The 19,682-nt window shown below is 35.2% G+C and overlaps 1 protein-coding gene across 10 annotated transcripts in view; it reads right to left on the bottom strand.

The window, feature by feature from the left end:
* The window catches only part of WDSUB1 (WD repeat, sterile alpha motif and U-box domain containing 1), a 75,259-nt gene that overhangs the window by 31,440 nt on the left and 24,137 nt on the right, over positions 1 to 19,682 (bottom strand). For 8 of the 10 annotated variants that reach the window (XR_009541181.1, XM_060152824.1, XM_060152823.1 and 5 more), the window contains 5 exons: positions 15,662 to 15,695; positions 14,364 to 14,404; positions 14,177 to 14,283; positions 13,269 to 13,448; positions 4,645 to 4,785 (listed from right to left, as the gene is read on the bottom strand). Coding sequence is in view for 9 of the 10 variants with exons in the window: in XM_060152824.1 (XP_060008807.1) it covers positions 4,645 to 4,785; positions 13,269 to 13,448; positions 14,177 to 14,283; positions 14,364 to 14,404; positions 15,662 to 15,695 (503 nt within the window). In the remaining variant the exon portion in view is untranslated. Of the gene's footprint in view, positions 1 to 4,437; positions 4,497 to 4,644; positions 4,786 to 13,268; positions 13,449 to 14,176; positions 14,284 to 14,363; positions 14,405 to 15,661; positions 15,696 to 19,682 lie in introns of all 10 variants that reach the window. The other 2 variants (XM_060152829.1, XM_060152830.1) reach the window with 1 other exon arrangement.

The raw sequence follows: 19,682 nt of genomic DNA, 5'->3' as shown, positions 1-19,682 counted from the left end.
GCGCTTCCGGTGCCTGTGCCCCGCAACGGGAGAGGCCACAACGGTGAGAGGCCCGCGTACCACAAAAAAAAAAAAAAGACTGTACAGCATGATCAAGTGCGATTTATCCCAGGGATGCAAGGATTCTTCAATATATGCAAAACAATCAATGTGATACACCATATTAACAAATGAAAGAATAAAAACCATATGATCATCTCAATAAATGCAGAAACAGTTTTTGAAAAAATTCAACATCCATTTATGATAAAAACTCTCCAGAAAGTGGGCATAAAGGGAACCTACCTCAACATAATAAAGACCATATATGACAAACCAGCAGCCACATCATTCTCGATGGTGAAAAACTGAAAGCATTTCCTCTAAGATCAGGAACAAGACAAGGAGGTCCACTCTCGTCACTATTATTCAACACAGTATTGTAAGTCCTAGCCACAGCATTCAAAGAAAAAGAAATACGAATTGGAAAAGAAGAAATAAAACTGTCACTGTTTTCAATGACATGATACTATACAAAGAAAATCTGAAAGATGCCACCAGAAAACTACTAGAACTAATGCATTTGGTAAGGTTGCAGGATACAAAATAATGCACAGTATCTCTTGAATTCCTATACACTAACAGCGAAAGATCAGAAAGAGAAATTAAGGAAACACTCCCATTTACCATCACAACAAAAAGAATAAAATACTTAGGAATAAACCTACCTAAGGAGACAAAAGACCTGTACTCAGAAAACTATAAAACACTGATGAAAGAAATCAAAGATAACATAAACAGATGGAGGGACATACCATGCTGCTGGATTGGAAGAATCAATATTGTGAAAATGACTATACTACCCAAAGCAGGGTAGTTCAATGCAATCTCTATCAAGTTACCTATGGCATTTTTCACAGAACTAGAACAAGAATTTGTACAATTTATATGGAAACATAAAAGACCCAAATAGCCATAGCAATCTCAAGAAAGAAAAACGGAGCTGGAGGAATCAGGCTCCCTGACTTCAGACTATACTACAAAGCTACAGTAATGAAGACAGTATGGTACTGACACAAAAGCAGAAATACAGATCAATGGAATAGGATAGAAAGCCCAGAGATAAACCCATGCACATATGGTCACCTTATCTTAGACAAAGGAGACAAGGATATACAATGGAGAAAAGACAGTCTCTTCAATAAGTGGTGCTGGGTAAAATGGACAGCTACATGTAAAAGAATGAAATTGGAACACACCCTAACACCATACACAAAAATAAACTCAAAATGGATTAAAAACCTAAATGTAAGGCCAGACACTATAAAACCCTTAGAAGAAAACGTAGGTAGAACACTCTTGACATAAATCCCAGCAAGATCCTTTTTGACCTATCTCCTAAAGGGAAATAAAAATAAACAAATGGGACCTAATGAAACTTAAAAGCGTTTGCACAGCAAAGGAAACCATAAACAAGACAAAAAGAACCCTCAGAATAGGAGAAAATATTTGCAAATGAAGCAACTGACAAAGGATTAATCTCCAAAATATACAAGCAGCTCATGCAGCTCAATATCACAAAAACAAACAACCCAGTCCAAAAATGGGCGGAAGACTTAAATAGACATTTTTCCAAAGAAGACATACAGATGGCCAACAAATGCATGAAAAGATGCTCAACATCACTAATCATTAGAGAAATGCAAATCAAGACCACAATGAGGTATCACCTCACACCAGTCAGAATGGCCATCATCAAAAAATCTAGAAACAATAAATGCTGGAGAGGGTGTGGAGAAAAGGGAACCCTCCTGCATTGTTGGTGGGAATGTAAACTGATACAGCCACTATGGAGAACAGTATGGAGGTTCCTTAAAAAACTAAAAATAGAACTACCGTATGAGCCAGCAATCCCACTACTGGGGATATACCCTTGAAAACCGTAATTCAAAAAGGGACATGTACCACAATGTTCATTGCAGCACTATTTACAATACCCAGGACATGGAAGTAACCTAAATGTCCATCAACAGATGATTGGATAAAGAAGATGTGGCACATATATACAATGGAATATTACTCACCCATAAAAGGAACAACACTGAGTTATTTGTAGTGAGGTGGATGGACCTAGAATCTGTCATACAGAGTGAAGACAGTCAGAAAGAGAAAAACAAATACCGTATGCTAATGCATATATATGGAATTTAAAAAAGCAGTACTGATGAACCTAGTGGCAGGGCAGGAATAAAGACGCAGACGTAGAGAACAGACTTGAGGGAAGACTTGAGGGCACGGGGTGGGGAAGGGAAAGCTGGGATGAAGTGAGAGTAGCACTGACATATATACACTACCAAATGTAAAGCGGATGGCTAGTGGGAAGCTGCTGCTTAGCACAGGGAGATCAGCTCGGTGCTTTGTGACGACCTAGAGGGATGGGATAGGGAAGGTGGGAGGGAGGCTCAAGTGGGAGGGTATATGGGGATATATGTATACATATAGCTGATTCACTTTGTTGTGCGGCACACAAACACCATGGAGCATTTATACACCAATAAGGATGTGAAAAATAAATAAAAAAGAAAAAAAAAGAATTACCATATAACCTAGCAATTCGACTTCTGGGCATTTACCCAAAGGAATTGAAAGCAGCAACTCAAAGAGATATTTGTATATCCCTGTTCAAAGCAGCATTATTCATAATAGCCAAAAGCTGGAAGGAAACCAAACATCCACTGATGGATGAATGGATAAACAAGATGTGTACACATACAATGGTGTATTATTCAGCTTTAAAAAGGAACGAAATTCTGACACAGGCTACAATGTGGATGAACCTCGAGGACATTATGCTAAATGAAATAAGCCAGACACAAGAAGACAAACACTGTATGGTTCCACTTATATGAGATATGTAGAACAGTCAAATTCATAGAAACAAGAAGGTATATAGTTTCAGTTTTGCAAGAAGAAAATATTCTGGAGATTGGTTACACAATAGTTTAATACACTTAAAAATGGTTAAGACAGTAAATTTTATGTGTATTTTACTACAATTAAGAAAAGATGTATTTAAATAATTAATGCCTGCATCTAATTACAAATTTCCCCAAATCTGGTATACCTGTCTCTCTGATGAGCTGGGTAAGTTTAGGACGTAAGTCCCAGTTTATTATCACCCCCATCAACCATCAACTCACTCTCAGACTACACTCCACTACACCTCCACTGTAGTGGAATTTTGCCTTCACTATAACTGATCCAGACCAGAAATGAGGCAGTCTAAAGATTTCTGAGAAATAAAAACAAATAGAAAGGGGCCCACATGTGCACACTTTCTTAAAGACTTTTTTAAGATTTTTACTTACTGTTTAACAATAATTTAGTTTAACTGTAAAAGTACACTACTGGCATAAGAAACAAAATCGGAGTAAATAAATGTAAATTCAGCAAAAAAAAATTAATTTTAAAAAAAAGGAATACAGTTTCAAACAAGTGTTAAACTTGCAAAAATAAATGAGTTCTAAAATTCAATGATCACAAAACTGGAAAAACAGGTACACTTACATACATTTCTGGTAGCATTCTAAACTATTTTTTCCTAGAAAACAATCTAATAAAAGTCTAACAAGAACTATCAAAACTCTTCTTTTTAACATTCATAAAATATCCTGGGGGCTTCCCTGGTGGCACAGTGGTTGAGAGTCTGCCTGCCGATGCAGGGGACACGGGTTCGTGCCCCGGTCCAGGAAGATCCCACATGCCGCGGAGTGGCTGGGCCTGAGCCATGGCTGTTAAGCCTGCGCGTCCGGAGCCTGTGCTCCACAACGGGAGAGTCCACAGCAGTGAGAGGCCCACATACCGCCAAAAAAAAAAAAAAATATATATATATATATATATATATATATATATATATTCTGATCAGTTAATTCTGCTTTGGGGAACACATGTCATGAAAATACCCCTAAGTAATGGTAACAACACAATGAAAGGAGTACCAAGATATCGGCACAATGCTATTAACAATATAAAGCTTTTCAAACATATACATACACCAAATAGTAGAAGAGTCAAATTGTAGCATAGAGCTCCAGTGTAATAAAGTTATTAACACTGAAAATTATGTAGACTAAGCCAATATTCAGAAATGTATATAATAGTCTTAAAAATAAAAAGCACGATATGGATTCACTGATTACAACTATGTAAAGTATGTATGTCTGTGTTCATTTACAAAGATTAGAAATTAATGTGAAATGATGTAACTTTATATCCTTTAAATTCTTATTTCTGTAAGGTTGTTTAAATTCATGATAGACAAAATAAATATAATAGATCTCAACAGTCTATCTTAAAAAACAGTATTTTAACTATACATTCTAGTAACTAAATACATATTTCACAAGTTTAAGTAAGGCTTGTCAAGATTATTTCTTTTGTCTCTAATCTTATCCAAACCTGCTCCATCCAATTTTATTCATTAAGAAACATACAATGTTTAGTAGTTCACCTCAGATCTAAGGAATTTTTAAAAAGAAAAAAAAAAAGAACTTATGAGAAATAAATTTTGAAAAAGTTTCACATTTAAACACAAACTTCTGTGAACTGTCTACATTATTTATTTAGTACATAATATGCCCTGAAACTTAGAATAGCATCACATACCTGATGCAATGACAGGATCTTTCATAAGCTCCCTAGTTATTGGACATATAAATTCATCAGGAATTTCAGAGGAAAGCGTTTTCATCTTTGTCCTGAGCTCTTCAATTTTCCGCAGAACTTTACTACGCAGCCCTAGAGATTCTGAAAAGAAATTATTCTGTTAGGGCTGGAGAACTATTACTTCTAACCTTTATGCAAGTCTTCAGCAAAGAGAAATTTCATCTACTACAACCAAAAATCTTCAGACATCCAGTTTTACCACATGGAACCTTTTCTTTATAAATTCTTTAATCAATATTTGTAGTATAGAATACTGTGTGATTAAAATAACTCAGCAAGTTTATTCTAAATAACTTTTGATTCTCAAAGTTCCTCAAGAATTTCAGATTGCCCAAATACTAATATACCACACAAAATCAGAAAAGGCTCATTATTATAGGTTAATTTATTTAGACAACAAAAAATTTCCTAAAAATCATTTCTAAAGATGTTCAATTTGATAATATAAAAATTCCATCTATTTTTAAACATTATGAAGTTGGGTATATTACTTGCTGATTCTCATATGAAACACAATCTCAAAGTTCATATGTTTGTCCAAGACTCTACACGTATGTTTCATTCATTTGTATTACTTTTATCTTAAGTTTTTAAAATTATCTTAGTTTTTAATTTCGGGAAGATTAATACAATGAAGTTTAGGAAGTTTAGTGTGATTATCTGTTTATATTTTTAGATAATCTAGCTGACAGTTCTATTTTAGGTGGAGGTGTTTGGAGGGTGTAGGGTGGGTAGGAAAAAAGAACAACATTTCAGAACACCTCAGAGTTCCCATAAAAAGCCAAATCAGCTTTCTTTCTGATTGGAAGGTAATTCTCCATGTGTTTATACACACCTTATGACACCTTTTGTCTAGCAATCTTTTCAAGGATGTCTGCAAACTTACTTGGAAGCTAGAGATAGTGTTTCCCTCCCAGTCTGAGGGCAGATTTGTTTCCTGACAAGAACAAAGATAATGTCTTCCTCTTGGACTAGTTTGCTAGCAGTCCCTTTATACGATTGGAGGGGGGTTTCATAAACTCAGGGTTCCTCAGCTATGACACCAACACAAATTGCCCCCACAAGACTAGGTGGAAAGGGCAACCAATTTAAATATGAAGCTCATGCTGCCTGCTGTGCCATGAGTAATAAACTGTTCAAATCTATTTGGACTCATTGACCATATCTATGCAAGTATGGTAAGTCAACCTAGCAGCTGCCTACATCTTAGGAAGGAACTGCTTTACTGCTTTCCTATGACTTACCTCCTATGTAATTCATTGAAACAAAATTGAGGATTTTTAATACAATTTTTTAAAAGCACCATGTTATAAACACTTTTATAATTGGACTAATTAGACACATTAATAATTACGTAACTACTAAAATAATTAAGTCATATCATTTAAGGGGAAAATTATACAACATGTAATAAGGATATAGAGGTATTTAATATTCTGAAAACAATATATATATTACCCTGTCGAATATACATGTGTGCCAATATTTAGAATGTTTATTAATAAAGAATATAGAAACCCTATTTCAAAATGTACTGGATAAGGTTAAATTGTGTGTTACCCTTTTCTAATTTTAATGTCATTTAAGAATGCCCTCAGGCAAGCAGTTACCAAATCATATCCACAGAACTTGGCCAGAAGAAGACATCTCCTTTTGTGATTGGGGTTTGGCAGTGAGTGTTATTAAACTTAATTGCTCAGAAAGAAAAGACCCTTACCAGCTGAGGGCTAGTAAACCCTGAGTATGGGCAATGGGCAATATTTAGCTATATTTACTATAACTCTGAAAAGGCATCTGGCTATTAATAAGATGACAAATTAAATAGGCTATCACCTCCTGTACCCTCTTCCCCATCCCTGGAAATGCTACATAATTGAGAATTGATGGAGTGTGGACACAAATAACCATCAAAAATACAAAACAAAATTCAGAAAACCCTCAAGGAAACAGAACTAACTAGGTTCCAGAGTAGGGGATGGGAAACAGCTTAAAGCAGAGATTTGTGTACACAAATGGAAGAAATACCTTTCTACTTGTAGCCTTCACTCTCCCCAACTTTGTCCTGTAAATATCATTGCTAAGGCAGCAACACCAGCATGAGCTGGAGGCAGGGTAACAAGAGAGCGCTATGGCCTGGACTAACAATTACAGCCCATTGGGCTGGTCACTGAATCACCTCTGCAATGCCCTGAGACAGAACAACAGAATCAAAAGCTGGTTTCTTGGAGAAAAAAACTTAAAAACTTTTTATTTTTTAAAAATAAAATTTATTAACAAACTTCTGACTTGAAAGATCAAGAGAAAACAAGACATAAAACTGTATTAGGAAAGAAAAGGGACACAAAACTATAGGTACAGTAGGGATTTTTTAAAGGATTTAGAGAAGATGGTGATAGAAGCAATATAATTTTTAAACTTCTCTGAATCCCCACATAAAAACAGAGCAACGAGATAGCAAAATCAAATCCCACCGACACTTCCAAAAAACAAGGTAGCAGGGTATCCTCATAAATCCCGCTATATAAGTGAAGAGAATAAACCACCAACATCCATAAGACGTGTGATTGATATCAATGCGGAAGCAACAGGACATCTGATAGGCCTGAGGAATGGAGACCCCGAAATGCCCTACTCTCAGGAAAGTGGGGTAGGCCAATTTAAGAGCAGCAGCTGAACTGGAAGGGTTATGCCCACTCTAACAGCAGGTCAGTGCACAGGCCTATACATGTGAAAGGACTATTTCACTTCAATTGTGTGTAAAGAAAAAAATGGTAAATGTTCTTATTACTTAACAGTATATGCAGTTAGGCAACAAGTGAAAGTCTACATAAGGAAGTATTACTAGAATTTGAAACATGAAACTTCCAAAATCTGAAGATGTTAAGACAGCTGGTGCATAAAGTTTTAAAAAGCATTTGATATAATAATTTGATATTATAATTTTTAAAGCAGAAAATGATAAAAATGTCTCAAGTGCTTTCATGGTTTCTTGGAAAGACAAGAGCAAAAAGAAGAGGGAACGCTTTGAAGAAACCTCATTCCCAATTAAGAATCTACGACTGATAAATCTATGACTGATAATCAGTTGAATATAAGGGTAAGGACTGACACAATATACAATAGTTCCTTGTCATTTGTCATTCCATGGTTCTACCATTATATCGTCTACAGCAATTCCAAACTCCAAGATAGGTAGCAGTTTGCAATATTCCTGAGTCCTGGATATAAACTGAAGCCAAACTGCAGATGAAAATCACGTGGCTAGTTAGTGGACTTACTGCTTGCCTAGGATCACATCTCAAAGAGACTTCCTTGCTCTTTATCTTCATACTTTATGCCTTTTGGTTGCAATATTAAAGGCTATCGTAGAGTTCACAAATTCATGGATACACATATGTCTTAAGACATACCTCTCTTAATATCAAGGATCTCTTGTACCTGTAATCTCTTTCTGGATATTCCTTATGCAAATATAGCACTAGATATAAGGAGTTATTTCCTACCTAAAACTGTATGTCTATTGTACCCTTAGTTTTCATTAACACTATCCTAGAAAAGGACTATTACTCTAGGTTAAAACACCAGGTTCCAACAGATACTCAAATCTATAGAAGGTTCCTTTATTGTATATTTACAAAGGCTCATTGAAAAAAGATTTGATAGACTGCTTGACTCCTTAAAAATAATTTTTAAGTGTCAAACGTTTTAGATATACTACTTCGTTCCCTAACACTCCAATACACTTCACTGAAAATTAATTAACTTCCTTCGTATGATGAATGTTAAATTCATATTTATTCACATTGACATAGGAACCATTTTAACAGCTGTACCACAAAAGCAAATGCAAGTAAAATAGTTATGCATCACAAGAGTAAAATTCATTATCACATACTCATCAGTTTGCCTCTTAACACATTTTTTTCTAGACCCAATTTCACTTCTCTATTACTCCAATTTACTGTTTTGAGGAAGAGCCTACTTTTCTTAAAACTCAAGACTAACAGAAATCCACTGTAGCTTAAAGTAGCAGTTGTAGAAGATTAATGTTAGCCTGCTGACCCTTTATAATTGTGCAAAAACTTTAAAATATTGATACTATAGAATGATGTAGAAAAAAATTATTTAAAAATTTATTTATTTAAAAATTTACTTACTAATTTATTCTGTATTTAATTTGTTGTATTTGCTAACTTTCCAAATCTTAAGCACAAACACAAAGCAAATTCCTTACTTACTAGAGAGTATGCAATGTTCTTGTCTCTGTTTATAATGATATTCCTAATTCAGCTTTTAGACCACAGCAGACTTACTTAAATTGTATTTCAATTTTGGCTTGAGCCTGGTAGTTCCAAAACTTATTTCACTGAACGTCAAAATGATCATAACTACTAAACCTGAGACTCACCTTCAAAAACTATTTCAGGCCACTAATTGAATCCTGTAAGAATTTCTTATACTTTATTTATTGGGCTATTGGGACAGAATTCTATTCCTATTGTTTTTACTATGCTCTCTTATGTTTTGAAACATCCTTTGTTGAAATCTGAAATTATTATTTTATATTGTCATGTGCTTCCGTGTGATAAGGTATTGTTAAAACTTATTGTGAGAGAGTAATGAGAAATCAGCTAATGAACATGCTAAATTCACCAGAACTTTAAAAAAAAAACAAAAACAAAAAAATCCCTGTACTCTATTACCTACTTTCAGGAAGAAAGAGTAAACTATAAAGGAAATAAGTTACTAGAGATACAAAAATAGCTTTCACAGTACGGCCTGAGTACAAAACCATCTGATTCTAATTATTTTCACAAAATCATCATTCTATTAACTTCTTAAAAGGCCATAAGCTTCCAAGACACTTAAATAGGTTCACATACTATATTTACTATGTAATGAAAGTATACTACTATAGATGATTTTCTATAACAAACACTTTTTTGCTCTTTGACTCCTCATTAACAGTAAATTCACTATGGACATCCTATTTCCTAAGCTTTCTGGTTAATTAAGATTTTACTAGAGCACACTGATAAGTGTCTGAGTATTATGTTCATTAGAGCACAACACTAAGACTTCAAACTGTTTTTGATAAGGAGGTATTGATAATAGCCAGAACACATAAAACAACTCTTACAATTCAACAATAAAAAGACAAAACCAATTTTAACCAAAGAAGATACACAAACAGCCAATAAACACTCAAAAATATGCTCCATATCATTAGGTAAATGCAAATCAAAAACCACAATGAAATACCACTTCACATCTATTGAATGGCTATAATCAATAAGATAGGTAATAACCAGTGCTGACAAAGAGGTGAAGAAATTGGAAAGCTCACACACTGCTGGTGGGAATGTAAAATAGTACAGCTGCTTTGGAAAACAGCCTGCCAGTTCCTCAAAAGGTATATGTAGTTATTCTACTTTTAATCGTATATCCAAGGGAAATGAAAATATACTCACACAAAAACTCATACATATATATTCACAGCAGCATTACTGATAACAGACAAAAAGTAGAAACAACTCAAATGACCATCAGCTGATGAGTGGATAAACAAAATGTGGTATAGCCATACAATGGAGTATTTTTCAGCCATAAAAAGGAAGGAAGTACTTACACATACAAAAACATGGATGAACCTTGAAAGGTTAAATTAAAAAAGCCAGATACAAAAGGCCACATATTGTATGGTTCCACTTAAAAGAAATGTCCAAAATAGGTAGATCCTATTTCTACAGAAGATAGATCAGTGGTTGCCAAGAGGCTAGAAAGAGGAAAGAATGGGATTCTTTTGGGGGGATAAAAATGTTCTGCAATTAGGGCTTCCCTAGTGGCGCAGTGGTTGAGAGTCCGCCTGCCGATGCAGGGGACACGGGTTCGTGCCCCGGTCCGGGAAGATCCCACATGCCGCGGAGCGGCTAGGCCCATGAGCCATGGCCGCTGAGCCTGCGCTCCACAACGGGAGAGGCCACAACAGTGAGAGGCCTGCGTACCGCAAAAAAAAAAAAAAAAAAAAAAAAAAATGTTCTGCAATTAGATAGTGGTGACAGTTGTACAACTCTGTGAGTACACTAAAAACCAGTGGATTGTACACTTAAGAAAAAATGACTTGTGCATTGAAAATCACAAAGCATTGTTGAAAAAGAAATTAAGAAGGCCTGAATAAACATAAAAATATCCTGTACTGGGCTTCCCTGGTGACGCAGTGGTTGAGTCCGCCTGCCGATGCAGGGGACATGGGTTCGTGCCCCAGTCCGGGAAGATCCCACATGCTGTGGAGCGGCTGGGCCCGTGAGCCATGGCCGCTGAGCCTGCGCGTCCGGAGCCTGTGCTCCGCAACGGGAGAGGCCACAACAGTGAGAGGCCCGCGTACCGCAAAAAAAAAAAAAAAAAAATCCTGTGGTTATGGATTAGAAGAATTAATATTGTTAAAATGACAATAATCCCCAAACTGATGTAGAAATCCAGTATAATCCCCATCAAAGTCAGGTGGCTTTTTTGCAGAATTTGACAAGTTGATCCTAAAATTCCTATGGAAATGCCAAGGGACCCAAAGGAGCAAAACCAATCCTGGAGAGAAAAAAAATCCAGAGATGGAGGACACACAATTTTCAATTTCAACACTTACTACAAAGCTATAGTAATTAAGACACTGTGGCACTAGCATATGGACAAATAGATCAGTGAAATAGAATTGAGAGTCCAGAAATAAACCCTCACATTTATGGTCAACTGATATTTTAACAAGGGTGCTAAGATAATTTAAAGGGGAAAGAATAGTCTTTTCAACAAATGGTGCTGGGACAACTGGATATATACATCTGAAAGAATATAGCTAAACCCTTACCTCACATTATATACAAAAATTAAGTCAAAATTGATCACACACCTAAATGTAAGAGCTAGAACTATAAAAGTCATAGAAGAAACACAGGTGTAAATCTTCAAGATTCAGGATTAGGTTTGGGTTTCTTAGATACGACACCTATAGCACAAGCAATGACAGAAAAAAAAACAGACAAACTGGACTTCACCAAAATTTATAACTTTTGTGCATCAAAGGACACTTTCAAGAAAGCGTAATGCTAAACCACAGAATGGGAGAAAATATTTATAAATCATATATCTGATTAAGGGCCTAGTATCTAAATTTATATAAACAACTCAACAATAAAAAGACACATAACCCAGTTTTTAAAATGGGCAAAGAATCTGAACAGACATTTTTCCAAAGAAGATATACAAATGGCCACTAAGCATATGGAAAGTTGTTCAACATCACTAGTCATCAGGAAAATGCATATCAAAACCACAATGAGAAACCACTAGGATGGCTATAATTGAAAAACTAAACAATTGTTGATGAGGATGCAGAGAAATTGGAACCCTCATACACTGCTGGTGAGAATATAAAAAAGCACAGTTACTTTGGAAAATAGCCTGGCAGTTCTTCAAATGCAAGCACAGAGTTACCGTATGATCTACCAATTCCACTCGACAGTTTTCAGAGTTCTGTTTTGTATATTTGATGGTTATTTGTGTCTAGACTCATCAGTTTTCAATTATGTAGCATTTCCAGGGATGGGGAAGGGGTGGGGAAGAGGGTACAGGAGCTGATGGCCCATTTAATTTGTCATCTTATTAAGAGCCAGATGCCTTTTCAGAGTTATATTAAATATAGCCAAATGTTGCTCATTGCCCATACTGAGGAGCTACTAGCCCTCAAGCTGGTAAAGGGTCTTTTCTTCCTGAGCAATTAAGTTTAATAACACGCATTCCCAACTCCCAATCACAAAAGGAGACATCTTCTTCTGGCCAAGTTCTGTCAATATGATTTGGTAACGCCCTAGAAAACTGAAAACAGATGCCCACACGAAACGTGTATATGAATGTTTATAGAAGCAATTTTCATAAAATCTAAAAATGGGAACAATCTAAATCCAATCAACCAGTGAATGGATGAACAGAAAGTGATAAATTCATACAATGGAATATTATTCAGCCATAAAAAAGTGAAGTACTAATATATACTACAACATGTATGAACTTTGAGAACATGCTATGCAAAAGAGGCCAGACACAAAAGGCCATACATTTTATGAAATGTAGAACAGGCAAATCCTTAGAGACAGAAAGTAGATTAGTGGTTGCCAGGAGCTAGAGAGACAAGGAATAGGGGTGACTGCTAATGGGAATGGAGTTTCTTTCTGAAGTGATGAACATGTTCTGGAATCAGATAGTGGTGATGGTTATACAACTTGAATAGTCACTGCACTGTACACTTATAAAAGGGTGAATTATATCACAATTAAAAAAAATATACATTTTAAAAATTACAGTTACATGATAGCTTTAATTACCTAAAGAGACAGTATGTAACATTTCTCTTCCATAATCTAATAAAAATATACTATACTTCTACACACAGACATATACCAGAACTACTACTGTGCTAGAATATTAAGAGGAAACCATTAATGCAATTAAAACCAATCTCAGAGTAAATTATTAAAAGTTGTTTTTAAGACTGCCTAACTTTCACTAGGTCTTACCAATTTTCAAATCATCAGCTAGACTTTCTTTTGTAAGATTCAACAGTTCTCGTCCATCAATGTTATTCATTTTGAAAATACCAACAAGGTCTTTTAAATCTTGTGCACAAAGCCAGTTTGAGACATCTTCCTCTGACCAATCTTCAGTAAATTGCTTTGGTTGATCTTCTGCGATCTTTGCTTAAAAACAAACAAACCAAAAAAACCCCACAAACAAAAAGTAAGTGAAAAAACAACAAGAAAAAGTATATCCTTTATAAACATTCTCACTTTGTACTAAAAAGTAAATGAAATTTTCTTAAGTCTGTGTTTTCTACTTTAAAATCCTTTAAGAAATTTTTAAAAATCAAATAATACTACGTATAAAGTATTATTTAACGCTACATTAAATGCTACTCTTTTGGAACATTTTACACTCCAGAAAAAGTTTATCTTTATTATATAAAATTCATATCAGCAGAAGTATTATATGTGATCTGTCATCTGCATATCAGCACCACTAATTGGTTAATTCTGACAGTGATAAAAATGAAACTCCTAAATTAAGTGTCAATGTTGCTTGAGAAAACCAAAAATAAAAGCAACAAGATAAAACTATCATTTCTATTTTGTTCTAGGCTATATTTATCTGAAAAATTAGTATGGAGTATAAATAAAGAGCTTACAAAACTATGGGAGGTATGACATACATGAATGTGCATCCAAAAGCATTTACCAACAGTTTTAATGGAGATGTCTGGGTTAACTTTAACACTGGGTTCTCTAAAATTATTTTTAAATTATACTAAATTTGTATGTATGCTTTATATTGAGAAAAGCAACATGAATAATTTGTCAAAAAATTACTGAATTTCTCCTTTTAATGGTGAATGGTGCTGAACTGGGTTACACATGATATCCTTACTAACCTTGGCAAGGTGTTTCCAGGTCAAACTGCCAGATATTCACTGTTTTGTCCATTGAACCAGTAGCAAGTAAAAGGATATTGGGTGCAAAGGCACAAGTCGTGACATACCTAGTTAATAAAAACAACTATTATATATCCTCAGACCAATTTTTTAATTATATTAATACAAAGTGAGGTTAAGTTCAGACCTGGTGTGCTGAGTCAAGGTGTGAAGTATATCCTCAGTATTCTGAAAAACAACACAAACAGCTTTATATTTACTCAGGCAAGAGTAAAGCTACTGATAAAGACTTGTTTGACCTGAATGGTTTATATACTCTATGTATTCTAATATTAGGAGTCACTAATATAAACCAAAACTTTACCCAATGAATAGAGAATAGCATTTATAACTAATAACATTATCAAGTACTTATTTCACTCTTTCTCAATTATCAGCACTGCTGTCTGCTGAAATTTTTAGTATAATATAGTCCTGGCTGATTTGTCTCAACTTACTAATAGTAACCATGAAATTATTTGTATTTTTGCTATGGCATTTGACTGTACCCACTGCAGACCAGTGAGTAGAAATTAGTCATTTCAATATTGAGTACACTTAGCGGGCCATCCAACAACTAGATCTATTTAACTAAGACTCATATACATATTTTATGGAGAAAATTTAACATTATAGCTATTTCTGTGAATGTAAAATCTCGTGAAAATTTCCTGAGAAATATTAAGAATCTATTTCACCTCGTTTGAGTACTCTTGCCCACTTCCTGCCAGAACTCAATAATTTTAACTGCTGTGTGGAGGACTACCTTAGCTTCCTTGCTTGACCCACTACACTTTGATAATTCACATCTCTATTTCTTTGCTGGCATAGCTACAACCTAAGCTCAACCACTGTAAGGTCCCACTCAACACCGATTTCTCTTGGAGAATATTTTCGTCAATCATACTTTCACTATATATTAAATGTTCATTTTTCTTCATACTTATGCAAGCTGGTCTTTATTCACATGCATCTACCAAAAAGCCCTATTTTTCCAAATCCTTTATAACCTACTCTTCTTATACTAGTCTCTAAATCCAGGTGGGACTCTATAAAGTGACAGAGACGCTTTCAGCTATACCTTCCCAAAACCCTCGGGTAAACACTCCTTTGTTGTTATGGAAACCTGGTGTAAGAGTTTAAGAAAAATTAACTTAAAGTGATTTTTTAATATTGATGCTCTTTAAATCTGTATTTTCTTTGATCAGACTAAACATCTGTCTATCTTAAAACCATTATTGAAATATTTAAGGGCTTGTTCCAGAAGCAATACCTTACCTGCATAACTATTTTAGCATTTCTGAAAATGTATATATTATATTCTTGGGCATCCTGAATGGAAAAAATATGTACATTTTTCTCATCTTGCCTAGCTAAACTTGAAGTTCAGTAGCCTAATAAGCAAACATAATTTATACAGATCATACAAGATTTTGAAATACTTACAGTATCATACACTATGACAGACTTATCCACTGACCTTTAAAAGAAAAAAAAAAGATTATGGGTGGAAGTTCTATAAAAACAAAGTACAGTATTTATGTAATTAGTATTTTTAATCATTTTCATAACTTTTTAAGGCTGACATATTGATATGCACACATTCAGAATGCAGTCTATTTTGTTCATATGTATAAACTTTTATTTAAAAAAACTACATGCCATATACCAAATACCAAATTTATCAGAAAATTATAAACTCTATTAAACGCTAGCACATGCTATTTATACTATATAGCCATAAACAGAATAAGCATTTGTAATGTATAAATAAGACGCAATCTCATATCAAGTTAGTAACTCGAAGGGAAAAACTACTACAAGGAAAAGCTAGTACATTCTACTTGATTCTTGTTCCAAATAGCATTGCTATTATTGATATGGCCGTGCCTTAATTACTAATCAATATGTATATGTGTTGATTGTGACTCATTTTTGAAAATTATGATTCTAAACTTGATATGGACCCTACATTGTTTCTTTCAATGCTATAAAAATTAAAACCAGGGCTTCCCTGGTGGCGCAGTGGTTGAGAGTCCGCCTGCTGATGCAGGGGACACGGGTTTGTGCCCCGGTCCGGGAAGATCCCACATGCTGCGGAGCGGCTGGGCCCATGAGCCGTGGCCGCTGAGCCTGTGCGTCTGGATCCTGTGCTCCACAGCGGGAGAGGCCACGACAGTGAGAGGCCCGGGTACCACAAAAAAAAATAAAATAAAATAAAACAACCATCTGGGTTTATTCTAGTGGTGAAAAAGAAAACCATCATACAAAGAAAAATGCAATAACATAACAAACTACTTAATTGAGAACAACAGATAAATATGTTTCTACATGATATTTTCCCCCTGATATAGCTGTTATGCCATGATATATGTTGCAAAGCAAGAAAACATATCAACAATACGAGTGTTACTGCTCTCTGCACAACTTTAATAGTATTTGTACTTATTATTATTAAAAGGTAGCTGATTACAGTCTGACCACAGGAGTCACACCTATTAGAAGGCTTAAAATTCTTTTAAGGACTTCCCTGGCAATCCAGTGGTTAAGACCCAGAGCTTCCAATGCAGGGGGCTCAGGTTCGATCCCTGGTTGGGGAACTAGGATCCCACATGCCACCAAAATTCCTTTGAATAAGACTTAAAATTTCATATTTAGTAGTCTCTCCAGTGTTGGTGATGGATTTTGACTACAGAATCTTTGCCATAATTTCAAAATAGAACTTATACGTTGTTCAATGTAAAATAAAATACAAGCAAATAAGAAGCAAATAAGAAGCATATAAATGCATTCTGGCATCAAAAACCAGAATTATAGCATTAAACATTAAATTCCAGCCAAAAAACACTGAGAAACTATATTAGCAGCTAATATGTATATGCTAGACATGATTTATAGACACTCTTATTTTGTCCTAAATTCCTCAAAGTACAAAGTATTATTTCTGGAATATCTAAAATTCTTAGGGAAAACTTCATTACTTCTTAGCATCCTTAAAACAAACTAAAAGGAATTTCCACTTTCTGAGACTACCACTAGTGCAATTAAACCTAACTCATCCTAATGATGTATCACTTGAGAAGCTGAATCATCATTGGATAGTCTTGTAGGCAACAGATAGCCAGCCATGATGGCAATGAAATAGGTTCACTTGCTGATGAGGTATAAAAATGAATTTGAGAAGCAAAAGGCCAAACATGAAGAACTCTTTAAGAGTCTACTGAATCTAGGCAAGAAGACTAGAGGTTATGGGCAGAGACCTGTGGCCATTTAGAGATTAAAAGGATTTTAAACTCGCCTCCTATAGTCCCTAATTTGACTAATGGGAATTCAAAGGAAGATGTAATGGGATTTGATAACTGATTAGATTTGGGGGGAAGGAAATTAGGATTAGGGAAAAATAATAGTTTTCAATATTCAAGATTTGGGTTTCAAAGGCAGAAAATAATTATAACCACTGTAAACAGACATAAAATACCTTGAAACTACTAAAACAATATAAAACCTCAAAATATTCCCTAAATAGAACGTGAGCCAACAGCAAACAAAAATTCTGATTGTTTGGTGCCGCTGATTATACATTTCTTGCCTGCTATATATAACTCTTCCCCCTGCTATATATAATTCTTTCAGTACCCACAATCTGCCCTGTCACCTTAACCTCACTTTCCCTTATAAAGGATGCATTAATTGTTAAGTCTTTTTGATACTCCATTCCTACCATTTTGTGGCACTCTAAAACCTTAACTCTACTCACTCAAGAATACAAGAGAGGGCTTCCCTGGTGGCACAGTGGTTAAGAATCTGCCTGCCAATGCAAGGGACACGGGTTCCAGCCCTGGCCCGGGAAGATCCCACATGCCGCGGAGCAACTAAGCCCATGCGCCACAACTACTGAGTCTGCGCTCTAGAGCCCGCAAGCCACAACTACTGAGCCCACGTGCCACAACTACTGAAGCCTGCGCACCTAGAGCCCGTGCTCCACAACAAGAGAAGCCATGACAATGAGAAGCCCGCGCACCGCAATGAAGAGTAGCCCTCACTCACCACAACTAGAGAAAGCCTGCACACAGCAACGAAGACCCAATACAGCCAAAAATAAATAAATAAATAAATTTGTTTTAAAAAAAAGAATACAAGAGAAACACGCCAATTTTATCTGCACAGCTGCTAGGCAAGAGCAACAACACATACAGTTATGTGCTTGATATGGAAGAGCATATAATCACAAGCTCAAGGGAGATGAGTGACACTGTAGTGACGTCGTACAGCCACCCAGGTCACAAATCACCTAAAGCATTTTAATTCAAACCAGTTTTATACAGTGATCAAAAAACTAATCAAATGAAATTATCCACAACTATTTCATTAGGTCAAGTATGTTCCTAAGGTTTAAAGATTTATTTTACACTCACACATTTTTATTTTAAATATATATCTACGTTTCTTCGCACTTGGAAAGTATGTGTAGTCTCCTACAAAGATGTAGAAAAAAGAAGATAAAAATTATGTGAAGAAACTGGGGAGGAAGAGAACATAAAGATGAGGTGGGGGAAAGAGGTGAAGATTAAGATTAGTATTTAAAATATATGTCACAACATAGAGTCCACTTCGTTAACAGAGGGCTGCAGGTTTGTTGCCGAGCTTCTTCAATAGCAATTTAAAAAAGGAAACATGCTCTGTCATACAATTTAAGATAGAAACACAAACCCAATGTATGGGAAAGGGACATCAATTCTTTAGACTGAGACCTGTAGGAACTATTTTCCCCAAAGTCTTTACAGAGATGATGCTATGAAACATAGTCCCCAACAACTCTTCCTGAATGAAGATGGTAAGTTTCAAACAGCTGTTTTATAATGCCCCTCAGTATAGATCAATGGCTAAAACTTAACCCAGAAAAAGCAGAAATCAGAAAATGAGGGAGTAATATGTTATATGTTATATAATTGCCTAATGTTCTGGATTACAAAAATAATACATAAAAATAATATTCTTGTAATATACATAATATTTAATGAACCTATACTGAGCAATTATTGTGCCCCAAACCTAATAAATGCTTTGCCTGCATTTTCTTATTTAAGCTTCATAACACTCTTATGAGGAAAGTGTTCTGACTTTCCCCATTTTATAATTCAGAAAAATGAAGCCGAGAGAAGATATGGAACTAGAACTTGTTTGAGGTTGCATAGCTAGTGCATGGCAGGGCTGGGATTAAAACTCAGTAACCTGTGTTTCTGGATTTTACACTTCCTAGAACATCATCCCCCATGAATGTATTATAATTAAACTTGATTCATAATGGGCACACACCCTGACAGTTTTAGCCTAAAAACTTACAAAACAGATCGCATGACTATTCAAATTTCACTAGAGTTTTCACAAGACATCTATTTTTTCAAGCCGTGTACTATCTAATAACCCTCATGATAAGCAAACTGCAGCATGGCCTCTGTCTAAAGAA

The sequence above is a fragment of the Lagenorhynchus albirostris genome, chromosome 6 (genome assembly GCF_949774975.1).
Source record: "Lagenorhynchus albirostris chromosome 6, mLagAlb1.1, whole genome shotgun sequence".
NCBI classification, from domain to species: Eukaryota; Metazoa; Chordata; class Mammalia; order Artiodactyla; family Delphinidae; genus Lagenorhynchus; species Lagenorhynchus albirostris.
The sequence above is the reverse complement of the archived record's forward strand: the minus strand, read 5'-3'. Positions and strand labels throughout refer to the sequence as shown.